This window comes from Papilio machaon, chromosome 22, assembly GCF_912999745.1.
Source record: "Papilio machaon chromosome 22, ilPapMach1.1, whole genome shotgun sequence".
NCBI lineage: Eukaryota > Metazoa > Arthropoda > Insecta > Lepidoptera > Papilionidae > Papilio > Papilio machaon.
In genome coordinates this window covers 4,371,416-4,390,428 of record NC_060007.1, presented here as the reverse complement: position 1 = coordinate 4,390,428, position 19,013 = coordinate 4,371,416, and the positions used below count along the sequence as shown (strand labels likewise).

Below are 19,013 nucleotides of genomic sequence, written 5' to 3'. Positions count from 1 at the left end.
CGCCATCTGCGCCCGGCCACCGCAAGCCCGGTGAAACTGTAGTTGCCTCTTCAAGGCAAACAGTGACTACTCAGTCACAAAAAAAAAAAAAAGGCTCGTGGTATGATTAGAACCGCTAGAACTATGAATTAGTGAATTATGTTTTAAGTTACATTTTTTGCAAGGTCCAAACAAACAGCTGTTTACAGTGTGCCCGGAACGTAAACAATTTTCACATAAGTTGTGTTCCTTAACGATTTTAAGTTTAGGTTTTAAATCCATATTAATGAATTGTGAACAAGTATAAATTGGATGGGGAACCTTACATACGACACACAACTTACGTGAATTGCGCCCGGCCGGCTTATAAGATATAACATTACACTGTGCCACGTTGCTGCGAAAAGCAGTACATGATTTTTTGTTAATTTCAGTTATAGTGCTGTCTTTACTGTGCGATAAAATTAAAGTTTCTAAAAGATCGGCCCTAGATTTCAAAAATTTGAGTAAATGATCAAGCTTCAGCGTAATTTTAGAGTTAAATAATAAAAAACCTTTATGTTCCTCCCATTGCCGCTCAGTCGTTTTATCTAATTTAGAAATGACTATGTAGATAATTAAAGTGAGAGAGATTAAAGAGTACTGGGACTCTGTGGTTTCACCGAGTGCTTTTAAAGCGCCTAAATTATTAATTATAATATCTATAAGTTTTCTAAGTAGCGAGGACGACTCTTTCGGTAACGGCTGTATCGCAAATAATGCTTTGACGTGACTCTGCACTAATAATCTATTGTTATCATACCGATTTAGCAAAAGTTCCCACGCAACAGAATAATTTTCGGATGATATTTCTAGCGCGTTTACTACCATTTCAGCACTTCCCTTTAGTGACGAATTTAGGTAATGAAATTTTTGTATGTTGCTAATATCTGTCGAATTATGCACCAGTGATAAATATGTGTCCCTATATTCTAGCCAGTGCTCGTATAAACCGTCGAAGGTAGGTAAAGTGATGACGGGTAATTTAATTGACGACTGATTTTGAGAACACATTTTAGAGCATTCAGCGACCTCCCTACCGACACCAAGAAGGGATTCAGCTTTTGAAATTGTGCTGTAGTAACAGTCCTCGAATTGCTGACGCTGATTTAACTGCTCGTCGATATCGCACTCAGAGACAGTCTCCTCGAGCTTTGAGTGTATGGAATTGAATTCCGAAAATAGAATGCCTGCCCCCGTCCATGCGCAATTTTAAATCTATCCTGGACTCCTGACCCAGCGGTTTGACTAAACTATGTAGATGATTAACAAATTTCGTTAACCTGCCCTTGAGAATACCTCTTTTCCTGATGAGGTCGCGAATTACCTGCTCAGCTTTCTCATCTGTAGTATTTTTATATGGAGACTTGTCCCTATCCATTAAAGGTATGATGGTGACTTGTGAAAATGGGAACAACCACAAAAGTACTCACCGGGCGGTGACGGGAATGTGCTCCTGGATCAATCCAAATCCTCGTAAAATGGCAAATCCACGATCCAAATATGGCTCGAAGGTCCAGTTTATGTAGCGGCGTGTGTATAGCTACATATGGTTTGGAAAAAAACTAAAAGTATTGAGGCGTTTGAGGATTTGGAACTTTGAAATAAAACCAACGTATAGTCTTCCGTATTTGAAATGTATTCTGGTTTTTGATACAATGATCTAGGATAGCAGGGTGGGGATAATTAGCCAATAGGCGACACGTACGTATATTGGTTTCGCATTTTGATTGGATATGCACGATGTCACGGGAAACTAGCACTTAAGTCCTAAACACATATTTTCGAGTTTTCAAGGGTCACAGCGTTTATGCTTTCCAGCGTCGATATAGGGCTTTAAAGATTAAATATTTAATGGATTTAAGAAGAGGTAGATTGCGTGAAAGATGAAATTATTAAGGAAGGAATGACGACTTGAGTAAGTCGATTTAGAAGACAAAAACTTGTATTATCCCAAAAAGAGTGGGATCAGGGTAGAAAAATGACATTCTTAATAAATATAGGTATAAGATAAGGGAGGTGCCACACGATCTATGCGGTCACAACGCTATTTAGCTTTACAGCGCTTTTGCAAAGCATTTTAGCGTATCGTGCTCACACGATATAGCACGGAAACGATATGATCGTTATGAGTTAGGGTATAAAAATCTATCGAAATTGATAGAAATTAATCTGTAGGTAGGACAACATTAATATTTTATCTGTTCACAGAACGGCTGACCCGAGAATGAAACGCAATGAGTCGGTAAGGAGCTTGCAACAGTTCCGCGGCGGCCGGCACGAGAAGCCCGGCGTCGCGCTCGGCTGGCGACAGAACTCGCTCACTATCAGCGCATTCGCTCAGCACTCCGCTTATTTAGCTGAAAAAGCGCGAAGCAAAGAAGCGTTAGTACATTTGTTTTTTTTTTGTTGTAAACACCAACTTTATATTCTGTTTTACAGGCATGTTATATTCATTATGTTGATACCTCATTGGTTTATAAGGGTGCGTCCAGACGCGAGCGGCGCGAGCATCTTGAGAACCCGCTTGGGAGCTGCGCGTTTTCACGTGTGGACGCAACCTTATTGTAATTCTTCAAAGAAAATTTATAATATAAAAATGACGTCAAATTGATCTATCGAGTTCTATAATATATTTTTTGAGTAATAATCATTGAATATTAATTAAAAATGAACTTAACAAATATTTACATTCAATATTTTATATTTTATTGACATAAAAAATATGTTTTTATACCTCGACCTCACAGTTTAGCTGCCTCTCCTTACGGATGATGTGTGAGTTTTAGTAGTTATTTTTATAACAGCTAATACATTTATAATTCAATCATTAAAATGCCAGTCATTTTTCTGTTATTTCTCTTATACGTAGATGAAATTCGTAGGCATATTTTCACGTCATTGTTCTTTTTTAAAATCACAGGCGCGCTTCGCTCTGCAAATCGCTTACGTAGGGAGATTTAGTAAGTGAGCGAATTCTGACGTCATAACAAGATTGCTCAATTGAAGGAAGTTTAACCTTTTGACCGCCAAGTCAAACCCGCATCGCATCACCATGTCCTGTACGCTGAGATTTTTTTTGATCTATAAGTATGAATTGACGTAAAAAAAAATCTGTTAATATCTTCAAATACATACTGATAAATGTACTAACAAAATTTTTTATTCTAAATTAATTACGAACAAACTTTGGGTAGTACATTTATCTTTCAGTTAACGCCTATCAAGTCACCTATATATGTAACGTATTTGTCTTTAATCTTATACAGATACGTCCGTACCTCATATTTTGTTAGGGTATATTTCTGTCACGTATAGACGTAGTTGACGTAAAGGACTCGGTGTCGCTTTTCACTTGGACCTTGGCATCCAAAAGGTTAAAGATCAACAAACAATTAAAATAGGTATCACATCTGTTAAAGGTTTCTTTAAAAAATAAATTGTAATGAGTAACATAACATCCGGAAGTGTTCCATTAGTTTGATTGTTATTTATTTTCAGTGAAGATCAACAAGAACAACCAGCGCCTGTTTCGTGGTTCCATCTAGTGAGTATTTATTACTATTTATTTATATATTAGTCGTCGGGACGACTCCTTCCGCGTGGAGTAAAAAAAAATCATAATAAGTATTCTATGTGTTCTTCCAGACCATATTCTACATCTGTACTAAATTTCATCAAGATCCGTTGAGCCGTTTTGGAAATACCTTCAAACAAACAACAAAACCTATTCAATAGTTCAGGTACGCAACACCATGGGAACTTCTATTGCTGTTCGCGGGCGTGTTCCTGGCGACCATGAACGGCTTGATGGTGCCAATAGGTGTCATTATTTATGGCGAATTCACCGCGCTGCTCATCGACCGTACCGTCATGGTCGGCACCTCTAACCCCACCATCACCATATCTATGTTTGGAGGCGGTAGAATACTGTAAGTTTTAATATATGTTTTCACTAACACATTTTAACTTTGTTTTCTTTAACAAAGTTTTGGTACCATGCAAAATTTGTGTAAGCGATTGTAATTGTTGACATCGAATGGATTGACAGTATTCATTCAAGCATTTTATTTTTTAACAGATAAACCCACATGTTTAAACAAATCGGATTAAAAATAGAAAGAAACCTCTATATGCGAGAAAAATATCTCAGTCACTTGTACTCTCGCTTATCCAGGTTCGACTGTGTTGCAAACTTTAAGTTTTAGGTTCACTTCATTTTAAGTTTGAACTTTGCGGTTGGAGTTCTGTGTGATATAATTGAGCTCACACTTAGAATTTGTAACATTTCAGAACGAATGCCAGTGCTGAAGAGAACCGTATAGCTTTGATAGAGGACTCGCAGGCGTTCGGTATAGGCTGCACAGTTTTCTCTGTGCTTCAGTTCATCTTTGGAGCTGTCAGTGTAGACCTATTTAATTATGCGGCTAGTAGACAGGTCAGTAACATTAAATAATTTGAAATATTTTGAAATATATCGGGAGAATAGGCGGACGCGGCTCACCACCCGTCACGTTCCGTCTCCCGGAGCAGCGACAAATAGATTGCGGAGGTTCGTTTGGCCACGCTCTATGTTTGCGGAGGAATGAGTATGAAAGCTGATGAGGTTTACGAGTAGTTACATAGGAAAATTATGACGCGAAAGTGAGTGGTAATGTTGGTTGGGACTGCCCCAGACGAACTTGTACCGTCAAGATTGATGAAATATTCAAGAAGGGCGGTATTAAGAGCACGCAAAACCGACGTGCATGTATGTGTAAACTTATGAATGTAGAAGAAGCAAGTGAGGTGACAGGACCACGCCAAATGGAGGTCCGTTGTCTGCCTTTTTTGTTGTTGTATTTAGGAATTAGATAAGTTAGAAGTTACAGTTAAAGGACTAAAACTTTCGAGGTGTACCTGTGGAATTTAATTGTTGACATAAAAATTTGTCACCAATTCAGTTAGAAATATTGTACGTACGTAACCATCAACTGCAATTTTCACGGACTCTAGTTAGTCGCATTGTACACATTGAAAATTATTTATAAACCATCAAAGTATAGGCCAGGTATAACAATTTATCAGCGTCACAGTACATTGGCAGAGCTCGCTGTCAGACGCATGCTCACCCGTCAAATGAGATAATTATACCAACCTATAACTCGAGATAGTAAAGAAACAAATCGCGCTTATTCAAATGCATAGTTGAATGCATATTTGGTATATAAGGTGTTTTATTCTTGTAGTCCTTATGTATATTATGTGGAGTACTAGGAGATAAGGAATCGCCAATTTGATGCGAATATTTTGCGAACAACAGTTAGGGATAATTAAAAAAGCAAACTACCTGTAAAAGTAAATAATGTTTGTTTGTTTGACTGGTATTTTTGTAATTAAATCCTTGGTTTTTGTGATTGTGTTATTTCTCAGATTGATAGAGTAAAGGAGAGATTTCTGAAGGCGGTACTTCGTCAAGACATCACCTGGTACGATCTCAATACAACAATGAACTTCGCAACAAAAGTATCTGAGTAAGTATTCTTATTAAAGTCACTTGATAATGTTTTTGCTGACAATCTAAAAATCCGTAAATTTGTAGAGAAATACCGCAAGTAAATTTCATAAAGAAATATTTTTGATGGTAGATTTTAAGGTTGATAAATTCTTTTAAAGTAAATTTTTTAGTAAAATTTACTGACTAAATTGTTCTTTTGTATAATTTCAAATATCTCTTCTAAAGATACAGTAAAACAACAGTTTTTATTTTCAAATTAACAATAAACAGTACATTGTAACTACCCCTATGTATAAGGGCTAAAGTAACAAATTGATTATTTTTACTTTTTTGTGTAAAAAGCTACCTCTTAGTCTAGTTAACAACATGTACTAAACAAAACATACATTTACAGGTGTAAATGTTATTTTTTTTCTGAATTTAAAGGGCCTATGCAGCCTATATTCCTATATGATTGAAACCTTGAGAGTTTCTCCTGTAAAGTTGTCAATTTGCCCATTGGCTCTTATTTATAGGAGCCATCGTTATACATATATCATCGATCGATATATGTTTTGTCAAGGCTGTGATTACAACCAGTTTGAATTCAAAAATCGAAACGAGACAACCAAACTATATTCTTAAATTTACAACCTTATTTCATTCCAGTGACGTGGAGAAATACCGCGAGGGTATTGGGGAGAAGGTGGCGATGTTCGTGTACCTGGTGATGTCCTTCGTCACAGCCGTCATCATCTCCCTTGTGTACGGCTGGGAGCTCACGCTTGTCATACTGTCCTGCGCACCTGTCATTATAGCTACTACTGCCGTCGTTGCAAAGGTACTGCAGTTTTAAACTCTAACAACCCCACTCAGAAACGTTAATTGTTCACTAAGATAGTTCCTTAATATAGATTTAAAATAATTTTTCTACTAAACGCCACTTAGGAAAGAAAAACTTTATTTGGAATTTATTTATATTGATAAATTTGAAAGTTTTTAGGTTTCAATTTAAGTGTTGGGATTTAAAAATTAGTTGATGATTTTTATAATTACTAGTAATAAGGGTTTGTTCTTAATATATTAGTATGTAATATCAAGTTGAATGTGGATGGCTATAAAGGTAGAGGAAGACCAAAGAAAGTATGGATGGATTGTGTGAAAGAGGATATGCGTAAGAAGGGGGTAAATTCAGATATGACGGCTAATAGAGATGTATGGAGGAGTAGTACATACTGTGCCGACCCTCCATAGGGATAAGGGCAGGTTGATGATGATGATGATGTAATATCAAGTGCTATCGGTTTCGTTAGCTTCGTATTAATTATTTGTACACAGGTTCAATCATCGCTGACAACACAAGAACTGAAAGCGTACAGTATAGCAGGTGTTGTGGCTGAAGAAGTGTTATCGTCAATACGAACAGTGGTCGCTTTCGGCGGTGAAGAAAAGGAGATAGAAAGGTATATTTTAAAATATGTGTATTGTTTCTCACTAACCCGAGTTTCTCGCTTATGGAGGTAGATTGAACAATGACTCTCGCTTGTAGAGATTTCTCGCTTATTTAAGTTCGACTTTTTTAGCAGATTATTTGAAATTTACTAATTAACCATTACAAATAAGCTCGAAGCTAATACTAGGACATGGTTCACGATAATCGTCGTATGGTGTAATTCGAACCCATGACTAGATGATCAATAATCATATCCTTTTACCATCAGGCAGGCGTTTAAAAGATTCTAAGTCATATGATGTATATTTTACTATTACTAGGTATTCAGAACGTTTGGATCCAGCTAAGAAGACGGGTACTAGGAAGGGCGTGTACTCCGGCATGGGCAGCGGCTTTATGTGGCTCATTATTTACATGACTTACGCCCTCTCGTTCTGGTACGGCGTCGGCCTCATTCTTGAGAGCAGGCACGAAGAGATACCTATCTATACACCTGCGGTGTTGATGATCGTAAGTATTAAGTTGAAAATATTTATCATAAAATAATTCAGATAAACATTCGTTAAGAATATTTAATCAATGGCAGACTACAATGTTGTGTTTGATGCGGTCATATACCTGAAAAATGTATTTTGTTATTCGGAAAGTAATTTCGTTTTTATTTCTACTTTCTATGTTTGTTTCTATTTTCTACGTTCATTTCTATGTTTAATAATGCCTTTATCAGCTCCAACCGACCTTCCAGGACGTGGTGCATCTTATTCGAAAATACACGAATCCTAAGTCGAAAAAAATGAAATGACTCCGAACGACCTAATACTTTCCTGTCAGCTAAAAAGCGATTTTCTTTTCGTGACATCATTACACTATGGGGTAAAATACTTAGTTGACATGATCAGAAGAGTACTAATGTTCTGTTTACTCTCAGATCTTCTTCAGCGTGCTGCAAGGTGCTCAGAACGTAGGTTTAACGTCACCTCACATTGAGGCGATGGCGAGCGCCCGCGCCTCCGCCAGTGCCATATTCCGGGTCATTGACCGCAAACCAGTCATCGACAGTCTGTCAACTGAGGGCAGTAAGCCAGAACTAGACGGGGATTTGGAGCTCAAAGATGTATACTTCAGATATCCTGCAAGACCCGATGTTCAGGTAAGCGTGAAAAAAGAAAGTTATAGAAGCTTTTTTTTCATTCATGATCGAAGCTAAATAAGTGAATAATGTATATACTAAAATTTTGGTATGCATATGCACTTTACTATCTTGGTATTTTAGCCCTTTTCGGTAAAAGTTAATTGTACATTAGTTATGTTATAAACACTCTGTAACATTTTTACAAAATTCTACATTCATCTTTAGAGAAAAAATTAGATTGTTGTAAAATTTGATTCATTTGTAAATCTTTAAAAAAAACAAGAATAACCTTAAGTAATATTATTACAATAACAAAATGAAGAAATATTTTTCGTAAGTATATAAATAAAAATATGCACATTATTATTTAAATCTGTACTTCTCTATCGATTATTGACATATCAATCAATAACTCTCGACAAATAATCTTTGTAATTTTTCCTTTAACTTGTATAAGAAGTAATACTGTTTTAGGTGCTGAATGGTCTATCTCTCAAGATCAACCGCAACGAGACGGTGGCGCTGGTGGGTGCGAGTGGCTGTGGCAAGTCCACAGTACTGCAGTTACTGCAGCGAATGTACGACCCGGAAGAGGGCAGTGTGCGCGCCTCGGGGCATGACGTCAGAGAACTCAACGTGCGACATCTCAGGAACCATATAGCGGTGGTCGGCCAAGAACCTGTGCTATTTGCCGGCTCTATTAAAGAGAATATTAGGTTGGATGAAATTTATTTCGCATGTGTTATTAAATAAAGAATTAAAAGCAAATTAACAGAATTCCATTCTTCATAATGATCTGATATTAAAATTAATCAATTGTTTTTAGATTAAGTAATCCGTCGTGTACAGACGAAGAAATAATTGTTGCAGCGAAACAAGCTTATTGTCATCACTTCATAAAGAACTTACCTGAGGTAAATACGTTGATGTTTTAACGAAAAAAAAAATACTTTAGAACGTTCAATCATGAAGCTTACTGGACTCTGAGCCATATGTTCTTGGTAATCTAAAGAATATGAATTCTCAAGAAGTCTGTCACTGAACTACTATCGATTAACTGCTTATAACTAAAAATATAAACTGTTAAAGCAGCACTCAGTCGTTAGCCCCCCTTAGTGTAGATTGGATCCTAAATTTTAACTAAGAGAGACCACTTGACACCTTTAGTGTAATTACTGATTGCGATAATTTACTATTTAAATACGACCAGGGCTACGATACGATGATAGGCGAGAGAGGCGCACAATTATCTGGCGGTCAGAAACAACGCATAGCTATCGCTCGTGCTCTCGTCCGACGGCCGAAAATCTTATTGTTGGATGAAGCGACTTCAGCACTGGACTCCCACAGCGAGGCTAAAGTACAGCGAGCGCTCGACGCCGCGGCGCATGGCCGCACCACTGTTATGGTTAGCCACAGGTGGGTACTAACGAATACAGAAGACTTGCATTAATTGCAGTAGCACAATCAAAGTGCTTGAAGCGGCTTTTTCTAGAACTTTAGAGTGATAAGTCTAACGAACCGTGGTCGTAATGCAAACCTTAAAGTTTAAAAAAGCAGAAATAAAAATCGGTGACAATAAACTGATTTCTATGTTACCGAAAAATTCAAATACTAAGATTGACATAGTCGAAATTATAATTTTCATTTCTTACTTACATCTTTATATAACCGTGAAATTCAACTGCCAAAATTGTTTACAAAAATATGGTTATCTCTATTTTCTTCAAAGAAAATTAAAGAGACGGAAACATGTAACTCTTTTCATGTACTCTACTTAGGTTAGCGACAGTACTCAACGCGACTCGCATAGTATTCATTGAAAAGGGCGAGGTGGTAGAGCAAGGCACCCACGAGGAGCTGCTCGGTCTGCGAGGCCGGTACTACCAGTTGGTGCTCGAAAACGAGCCCAGCATCGCGCCCGGCGCTGACCAGGATAAGCATAAACGTAAGTCAACTCTACGTTGACAATACTGGAAATGTAGAGTCAACTGTGTCAAAATTGTATTGTCAACTCTTAAACGTCCCCGAAAAGCAGCTCAAGTCTACCCTAAACTGGTAAATGTAACAGCATAGTTCTGTGTAAAACAATAATGAAAACAGTGCTATCCAAACTTTATAGCGGCTTGCAATTTCGCATGAAACGCTGTTTAGAACAGCACTTTAGGTGTCGGAGGATCGAGGGCAGCTAATCACCAGCCCCCATGATGTTTGAATCTTGTCTCTTGAATGCAGAGACTGACTATAAGCTTTTAAATACATCAGAGAAAGAATAGGACTCTTCAAAAACAATCAGTTGTTTAGGTTATAAATCACGAGTGAAATAGTATATAGAAGTTAACTACATTAATAAGCTTAGAGATAACAAAGTGTTAAACTTAAATTACTAGTAACGATTATTTTTCCAGAGGCAAAAATCAGGCGACCGATGTTACAAAAATTAGCATCAGTTGACTCTATACAAAGTACTACAGCTTCAGAAGAGGATTCCTGTTCTGAAGACAGCGTGGTGCTTGACGAGAAAGAGGATGAGGAATTCAAGCCCACGACTTGGCAAATATTGAAGTTATGTGAACCAGAGAAATGGCTGATGGTAGCTGGGGTTATAGCGGCGGTCACAGTTGGCTCCTCATTTCCATGCTTCGCAATATTGTTCGGTGAAACTTATGGTGTAAGTATGCCTGTTTATTATCTGGGGGCGTATCAGTGCCCCCGCCGACCTCATCGTAAGTTTCTGTTCGACCCCTTTTGCATTAAATAAAATATTTTCTTATTTTACCTTATCTCTTACATTGTTAACGAAATATAAAGCGGTCTATCCTTTCAGTTAGATCACCAAAAGTTTAGTAAAAATATTTTTAGGCATATTGTATATTGCTCATGTGAGATTAGATCAAGTTAAATGACGTGTATTTCTTGACAGTTGCTCGAGAACCCGGACGAGGATTACGTACGAGGCGGGACGAATTTAATCGCGGTGCTATTCTTGGTGGTTGGCGTGTTCACAGGCATCGGCATATTCTTTCAGATCTTCATCTTTAACTTGACGGGTGTCAGGTTGACAGCTAGGTTGAGGTTAGTATTCTAGCAACGATGTAACAACTAACTTTGTTTTTCTACTATCAGAACATATGTGTTAAAACAAAATGTTGTACGGCTAGAACTCTTTTGCAGATAGTTTAACAATGAAATTTTCCTTCCCTAGGGTGGCTGCGTTCAGAGCGATGTTGAAGCAAGAGATGGGCTGGTTTGACCAACCTGTGAACGGCATCGGCGCGTTGTGCTCGCGGTTAGCAGCCGACGCAGCCGCGGTGCAGGGAGTAAGTTTTTAATACCTACTTTATCTGGAAATTCTATCTAGGCAGGAAGGCAATATATTTGTAAACTTTTTTTATAAGAAAACTAACTAATTTAGTATGAAGTAGAAACGTTTTTTTTTTAAAGTAAAGACTAGACTTTTAATAGGACATGTCAATGTGTTTCCCAGGCAACAGGAACTAGAATCGGGGCATTAATGCAAGCATCAGCAACGATTATAATTGGCATCATGCTGTCGTTGTACTACACGTGGCAGATGACGCTAGTGTCTCTGGTGTCTGTGCCGATGGTCATCGCGGCTGTCGTGCTCGAAGGACGTGTCTTAGCCGAGGGTATTACAACATCCAGAGAGGCATCGAATAAAGCCAATACTATCGCCACTGAAGCTATATCGAATATACGGACGATATCTGCGTTTTGTAAGTGTTAAATATAATACATATTTGTAATGATAAATCTTTCGTTCCCTGTAATCATAATAGGGTTTTCATGTGTAAAACAATTCAGATTTCGTAGTTTTTGACGATTATTTCATTCAAATAACTATTACATTATTCCACTGATGAGAACGATGATAATGTTTTCAAGTTACATATGTACGTGTAATTTGCTTAATCGACTTCGTCATTGTGATCTTCTGTGACTTAAACAGCTTAATATATTTAAAAAAGCGAAATGTCATTCGATTTGTATTAATCCATAGAATGTCACAGATAATATAAAGAGGTTTTTCTTTTTCCCTTGTTTCAGGCGGTGAGGAAGGCGTCATAAACCGATACAAGGAAGCAGGTCGGGTGGCGTCTGGTCGGGAGCGGCGCAGTATGAGATGGCGAGGCTCGGTCTTCTCGTTCGGTCAGACCGCGCCGGTGGCGGGCTACGCGCTGTCGCTCTGGTACGGCGGCGTGCTGGTCGCCAATAAGGAAGTGCACTACAAGTCTGTTATCAAGTTAGTATTAGTACTATAAGCGTCAAAACTAAAGTAGAATCTATCTAGAACTAGGAGATAAAATAAAATATAATCTAAAATTATAATATAAATGCGAAAGTAACTCTGTCTGTTAATCCTTAACTACTGGTAACAATGAAATTTGGTACGCAGATAGTCTAGACCTTAAGAAATGACACGGTTACTTTTAAATTCGAAAATAAAGTTGAAAGGGGTTAAAAGGTGGGATGGAAATTTGTATATCGTATCGTTAAGTTTACAGCTAGAAGATTGAAACTTATTTTTTAGGTTGACGAAAATGTACAGATAAAAAAACTGCATACTGTCGTGTCTTAACTTATATCTTTACTATATTTTCAGAGTATCAGAGGCGTTAATTTTCGGTGCGTGGATGATGGGCCAGGCGCTCGCGTTCGCGCCTAACTTCGGCGCGGCCATGTTGGCGGCGGGGCGCGTCATGACGCTGTTGGCTAGACAGTCTCGCGTCTGCAGTCCCACACTCGCCACCGTGCCTGATGACTTTGTAAGTGCCACACACTCAATAAGTGTTCACTTGAGAAGACTTTTAGTGTAGATTTAGCGAAAGACCTGCACGGAAGGTCTGTTTATATGAGAAGAACAAAATGTTATCAACTGTAGTCATCCTTTCGCATAATCTACAAAAATCTGTTTTTAGATCACTTATAAATATCTTTCCACATTAATTTGCAATTGCTTGCGTTACTACTCACAGTAGAGAGACACTTACATAGCAAAACGTATGCAGAATTTACATTCATTTACAGTTTTTGTACAGTTGAATCTTTTTTTAAATGGGTTGAAGATATAACCATTTGATATCAAACACCAAATAATCTTTGTCATAGGTAGCGGCTGGTAAGATTCAGTACAAAGGTGTAAAGTTCCGGTACCCGACACGTCGTGAAGTGGAGGTGCTGCGCGGGTTGTCGCTGACCATACCCAGCGGGAAGCGCATCGCGCTGGTGGGGCCCAGCGGCTGCGGCAAGTCCACGCTTATACAGCTACTGCAGCGGCTCTACGACCCAGACGAAGGCTATGTAGTAAGTACGAAATTACAGCGAGTTTGTACTTGTCAATATCCAGACCAAAACATTGGCTTATGAAATCTATGGTTTTTAAAGCTTTAACAAATTACAGCTTTGCTTTTACTAACAAAAATCTGCTTGTTGGCGCTGTCAATACCCATAACGAACACCGAGCACTGGTAGGGCGGCCATCTTGACAAATCTGTCAGTTCGGTTTGAATCGTCATAAGGTGCGGACGCAACCACGTGCTCGGTGGACGTTACTGTACTTATATCCAATTCTATCATAACAATCCTAAATTAGTTTAGTAATGACATTGACTGTATCATCGATAGTTATAATTGTGATAATTGTTACAACAGTTATTTTATTGAAATACCCGCAAGTCCACGCCCGCTCGGAGATGTTAGATAACCCTGATGATAGTCGAAAGACTTCATGCTAAAATAGGTAATTTAAAAGACCAGAACCACGTTTCATATCAAAAAGCAACAGGCGCATGCGCACACCTAGAATAACATAGAGTTATGGTAGAGAGGATTAGAGTTCGTGACGTCATAAGGAAGTATATTTCATCGCAAAAATGCGCCCTTTGTCGAGAATATTGAATTCTTTAATTACTTCGTACGAATTATTTAATTCACTTAAGTTTTATGCCCCCCTAGTACATGGACGACAACAGTATAGCAGGCGACATGAATTTACCAACGCTACGTAAGAACCTGGGCATAGTATCACAAGAGCCGGTTCTGTTCGACCGCACCATAGCAGAGAACATCGCGTACGGTGATAACACGCGGGTTGTGGCTATGGACGAGATTGTCAAAGCAGCGAAAGAAGCGAACGTCCACTCGTTTGTAGCTGCATTGCCAACTGTGAGTTGTTACCAAAAATTAAACCATAGTTTTTCATCTTCGGCAGCTCAAGATAGTATAGTCGTTGCTAGAAATTGTTAACGTTAAATATTTTATAAGGTTTATAGTTAGATAAAAGGTATACTAAATTTAAGAACTATCTTCCTACAATGGATCTCTACGATATTAGGAAAATATTAAATTCTGTTTCTTACCAGGGATATGAAACTCGTATCGGCGCGCGCGCATCTCAATTGTCCGGTGGACAGAAGCAGCGGATAGCAATAGCGCGCGCTCTCGTGCGCAACCCGCGAGTGTTGCTATTAGACGAAGCAACTTCAGCACTTGATACACACAGCGAAAAGGTACGGAATACGGTCATATTGTTATGTGTCTTTTTTTAAGGAAGTGAGTGGGAGGAGAATATGTTTACAGGTGCTTCTGTACTGCAAAGTAACGGTACAAAATATAATTGGTTTCGGAGATTTCTTTTATTCATAGACCCCTTTCAAAATTTTATTGTCTTTGATGAACTCTTTGTAGCTATATTTTTTCTTCAACTTTTAAATCCTCAACTTCTTCCCATCGTGCATACCCAGGTCATACCATAGCTAGATCCTCGGTAGATCCCCTATAGTCTACCTAGACCACTTTATGAATGTAATTTATGTATTAAATATTGTTTGTTAATTTTCGTAGGTAGTACAAGAAGCACTAGACCGTGCTAGTGAGGGGCGCACCTGTCTTATAATAGCCCATAGACTAGCGACCATAAAGAACGCGGACTTAATCTGTGTCATAGACAAGGGCGTGGTTGCAGAAATGGGCAATCACGCAGAACTAATGGCGCGGAAAGGAATCTACGCTCGGCTGTACGAACTGCAGTGCGGGTTCATTGAAGAGGTGGACGAGACCGGAGAGAGTGGTGCTGCTTAGTTTATTAAGATCAAAAGTATTATTTCAGTCATTTACCTACAGTGCCATCCAAACTCTATGGCAGTTCGGATTATCACACCCACAATTTTACTCTAGAGCTCCATATTGACTTTATATTAGTACAAATTAACATCCCTTTCATTGTCAGTGATAAAGCAAACACTGCAATATGTATTATCAAAAAGTTATAATTCTATGAAAGTGACAATAATGTTCGAAATATCGTTTGCTTGTCGTCACTTCGATCAGCCATAAATTTTGTTTCTTACAATACTAATATGAAATCTTAAAATATTAATTTTTAAATTCTTTTTTTTTTTTTGTTAAGACTCAATTTATTAAAAAATTATTTACTAACAAAAAAAAATCAAGTGTATAAAGTTTATAAATCACATACATATTTTTATATTATATAGATAAGTTTTCCATTAGCGCCATATTTATCCAATCCCTTTAGACATTCCTTAAACATTCCCCGATATTACCCGAATCATAACATTCCCTTTAAAAGACCTTTTTATCTTAGCTACCCTTTAACTAGTTATTGAACTCCAGGTTCCTATTACTTGAATATATGTACAAAAAAATATATTTTTTATGTGTGTTACCGCGAAGCTCCGCCCCTTGTGCTCCGATATTTATAAAAATTATTTTAATTGAAAGGTAGTGCTTGCTGATGTGTCCCATTTATTTGATTGTTTTTTAAAATAACTAGAAGACTAGTAAATTTTGAGTTTAGCTTCAAAATGCGTTACGAAATTTTTGTACAATATTTTGGAATGAAAATTCATGGTATACGTCTTTTCAAATATCGTGGCGGCTCAAGGTCATCAGCGCGCTGTGCTGTGCCCACTCCCCGCTGTGAAAATTGTGTTCTGTGCTACTCGTGCGATGTATCGAGCAGTCCAGATATACGATAAGATTTGTATTTGTTTTATATGATGTATAAAATAATCATGTAATGTACCAACTCCACTGTAATTAAATGTAATATAAATAACAATCAAATTTATTTGTTATTGTAAAAAAAAACTTAATAAAATGTTACAGGTTATTAATAATAACAAAGTTGCTGTATTATATAATAGTTATTAGTATATAAGTTTTATGCTGAAGTTATTCAATCAATTTAAGGTACATTTAGACGATACCACTTTCTTGTACGCACCAGTGCAATAATTGAAAGCAATAAATTGCGTGTACAATTTATCTTTAAAAATTGTGAACTATTATTTGAACTATACAAGACATTTATTGCCTCAATTTAATTGTATGCAATAGACAAGAAACTGGCATCGTGTAAACGGACCTTTAGTGATACATATTGGACACACTTAAATAGTAACCGTTAAACATTTGAATACAATTCGGGTTGTTAGAACATTTTTTTTATAATATAACGGGTAAGCGGTCACCTGAATTCGCCAAAAATAGCGAAGTGACCACTGCCCATGGACATCCGCATTTGCATCATGGATTGCCTACCTTTAAAATCGGATAATAGTGAATATTTCCTCTTCCTATTAGTCTCCTACCCTGCAAAGTCTAATGTTTTTCTTAGTTGAAAATTCGACATAACAAACAAAGAACAAAATCGTATATTATTTTTTACACGTGTCAATGTTCGTTAGTATTATTATAGATTCAATTCCGATACAAAAACAATGGTAATTTTGAAATAAATTTTGCCGGTATAATAAATACGTGACAAAGTAAGATTTTTAGTATTGCGAGGCAATTCTATTTATTGCTTATCTCTTTAATTCGCTTTAAACGTGCCTTTAATAACACGTGTGCCTAAATAATAATGTATAACGTAAAAAAAAATACATTTAATGTAGAGATGTGTAAAATAAAATAAAATGTCAAAAATTAAGAAGCAAAAATCTTTGACTATATATTATGGTCGAATTTCGAACAATGGGCGACCACCAGTAATGTATTTTATAACAGTGGATTTCCATAGCCGAAGCAAAAAAAAACAACTATATTTTCTTGTATAGCTTGACCAGAAATATAAAAATCCCTAGCCATATTGCGGAAAAATATAAAACTATAATATTTTTTCATATTTTAAGGTGACAAACGGGCAAGCGGCTACTCGAATTCGCCGAAGCAGCGAAGCGACCGCTGTCTTTAAATGAGGACGCACAAAATTTTATAAATATTTTCCCTACCTATTGAAACGGCCCTAGGCCGGGGTTTTTATATTCTTGGTTTGGTTATTCAAATGGTTTCGTAACGAAAAACAAATTAACAAATAAATGTCACATTAACACAACACTAAGACACTATTAAGGTTCTAAGGACCTTTCGACTCTGAGTGAGAGAGTCTGTAAACATTTTTATAGCTATTTTAGCTGCTAATTATGTAAATGATTGTTGAATTGATATTAAGCGATCTTTTTAACCCGTATTTTTAAATTTTGTGCTTACTAGCTAAAAGTACAGTAGTATTATTGAATAAACATTTTTATTGTTATTTCAAAAAAAAAGCTGTAATTACATGTAAAGTTAGCATTTGTATAGTTATTTTTTTTTAGGTTATGTTCAAAATATAAATCGCAAACTTAAATGTATCTTTCTTTATTTACAAATTGTGGATAACTGTAAAATAAATTTTTGAAAAAATAAACAATATATTTGAAAGTGTATTATTTAGAAAGCAATAACAGTTGTTAATTTTGTAGGAATTTAAAAAATAACTACTGATTTCTAAAATCAGTAGTTATTTTTTATTTATAAGGGGATGGTAGATCATTTGTTGATTTTCACTATCGAAACATATTTTTATTGAAAAAAAAACACAGAGATAATATATGTAAGAGTCCGCTTCACACGCGACATCCACAAACGTCGCCACGAGAAGCTAGAAACGTCTACAGAGGTATAGTTATTTTCAAATACTTTAACGGCTCAAGGTCATTACAGTACAGTACGCAGTGCCGTCCCCCGCATCGCACTACGATTTGCAAGAAGTTCAGAACCGTCAAAATATTTGAAAACATAGTTGGAACACTTGAGTCGGTTGATTTCTTCCCAAGGCTTTATTTTTCCTCACACTTCACTTTTAGGATCCCATATCGCAGGACATATGACAATTTTCTTTAAATAAACACAGATAACGTGCGTTCTTTACTTTAGATTTAAAAAGGTTGAATAAGATAAGGGAGAGAGGATAGGGAATAGAGTGAGGCAAGAATCGAGTAGCGTATCTTGTGGCAAGTCCATATAAAATGTATGAAAACGATAGGTAATATGGCGGCCATTTGTTGCGACCCTTTAGAAATATTTTAATATTAGACGATATGATTTACACGGAAAATATGGGACAGATTATAAAAAATTATATCAGTAAAAACCTGGCCACATTCAAAAAATAAATAAAAACAAATTCTTTTATAATACCATTTAATAAATTACATTTTCTTATGATCCGTTTTAATGATTTTACTAAAATGTATAACCTCAAAAAGTTGACAACATTTACCCTTATAACAAAACAAATAAAATCTTAAAAAAAAATCTCATACGGAAATTAAAAAAATATGCAAGTGATCAAAGACTAAAAATTAAAATTTAAGAAGGTTTTTTTTTAATTAATCTACATTAAAAGATTCCTAACAATGATATTCATTTAATTCCTTTGAAAATATCTAAATATATAACATTTACTAAATTCCCATTATTATATTTGTAATACATTATTTAAAATCACAATATTAACGTCAGTAAAAAAAAATATTTAATTTAACAGAGAATCGAATCAGTTTAAATCGATATTTATTCATAATCGATTATATTCACATCCCTAATACAATAAGTTTCCACTG

At 36.6% G+C, this 19,013-nt stretch overlaps 1 protein-coding gene across 1 annotated transcript; it reads left to right on the top strand.

Moving 5' to 3' along the window:
- The first annotated feature begins 2,206 nt into the window (after positions 1–2,206).
- On the top strand, positions 2,207–15,331 carry LOC106720855 (multidrug resistance protein homolog 49). Its single transcript, XM_045683470.1, has 23 exons — positions 2,207–2,403; positions 3,520–3,565; positions 3,757–3,950; positions 4,312–4,456; positions 5,431–5,531; positions 6,164–6,335; positions 6,833–6,957; positions 7,268–7,457; positions 7,876–8,097; positions 8,554–8,795; positions 8,906–8,993; positions 9,290–9,498; positions 9,861–10,027; positions 10,488–10,750; positions 11,003–11,154; positions 11,285–11,399; positions 11,567–11,816; positions 12,148–12,343; positions 12,704–12,866; positions 13,210–13,404; positions 14,056–14,265; positions 14,463–14,609; positions 14,944–15,331. The coding sequence occupies exons 1-23, from the start codon at positions 2,246–2,248 to the stop codon at positions 15,178–15,180; spliced, it is 3,987 nt and encodes a 1,328-aa protein (XP_045539426.1). The 5' UTR covers positions 2,207–2,245; the 3' UTR covers positions 15,181–15,331.
- The last annotated feature ends 3,682 nt before the right edge of the window (positions 15,332–19,013 follow it).

What these genes read in the sequence shown, in the direction of transcription:
- LOC106720855 (XM_045683470.1), top strand. Translation starts at nt 2,246, where the DNA reads ATGAAACGCAATGAGTCGGTAAGGAGCTTGCAACAGTTCCGCGGCGGC. An exon ending in ATTATGCGGCTAGTAGACAG is followed by an intron (nt 4,457 to 5,430) that starts GTCAGTAACATT and finishes GTTATTTCTCAG; the next exon opens with ATTGATAGAGTAAAGGAGAG. An exon ending in ACCCAGACGAAGGCTATGTA is followed by an intron (nt 13,405 to 14,055) that starts GTAAGTACGAAA and finishes ATGCCCCCCTAG; the next exon opens with TACATGGACGACAACAGTAT.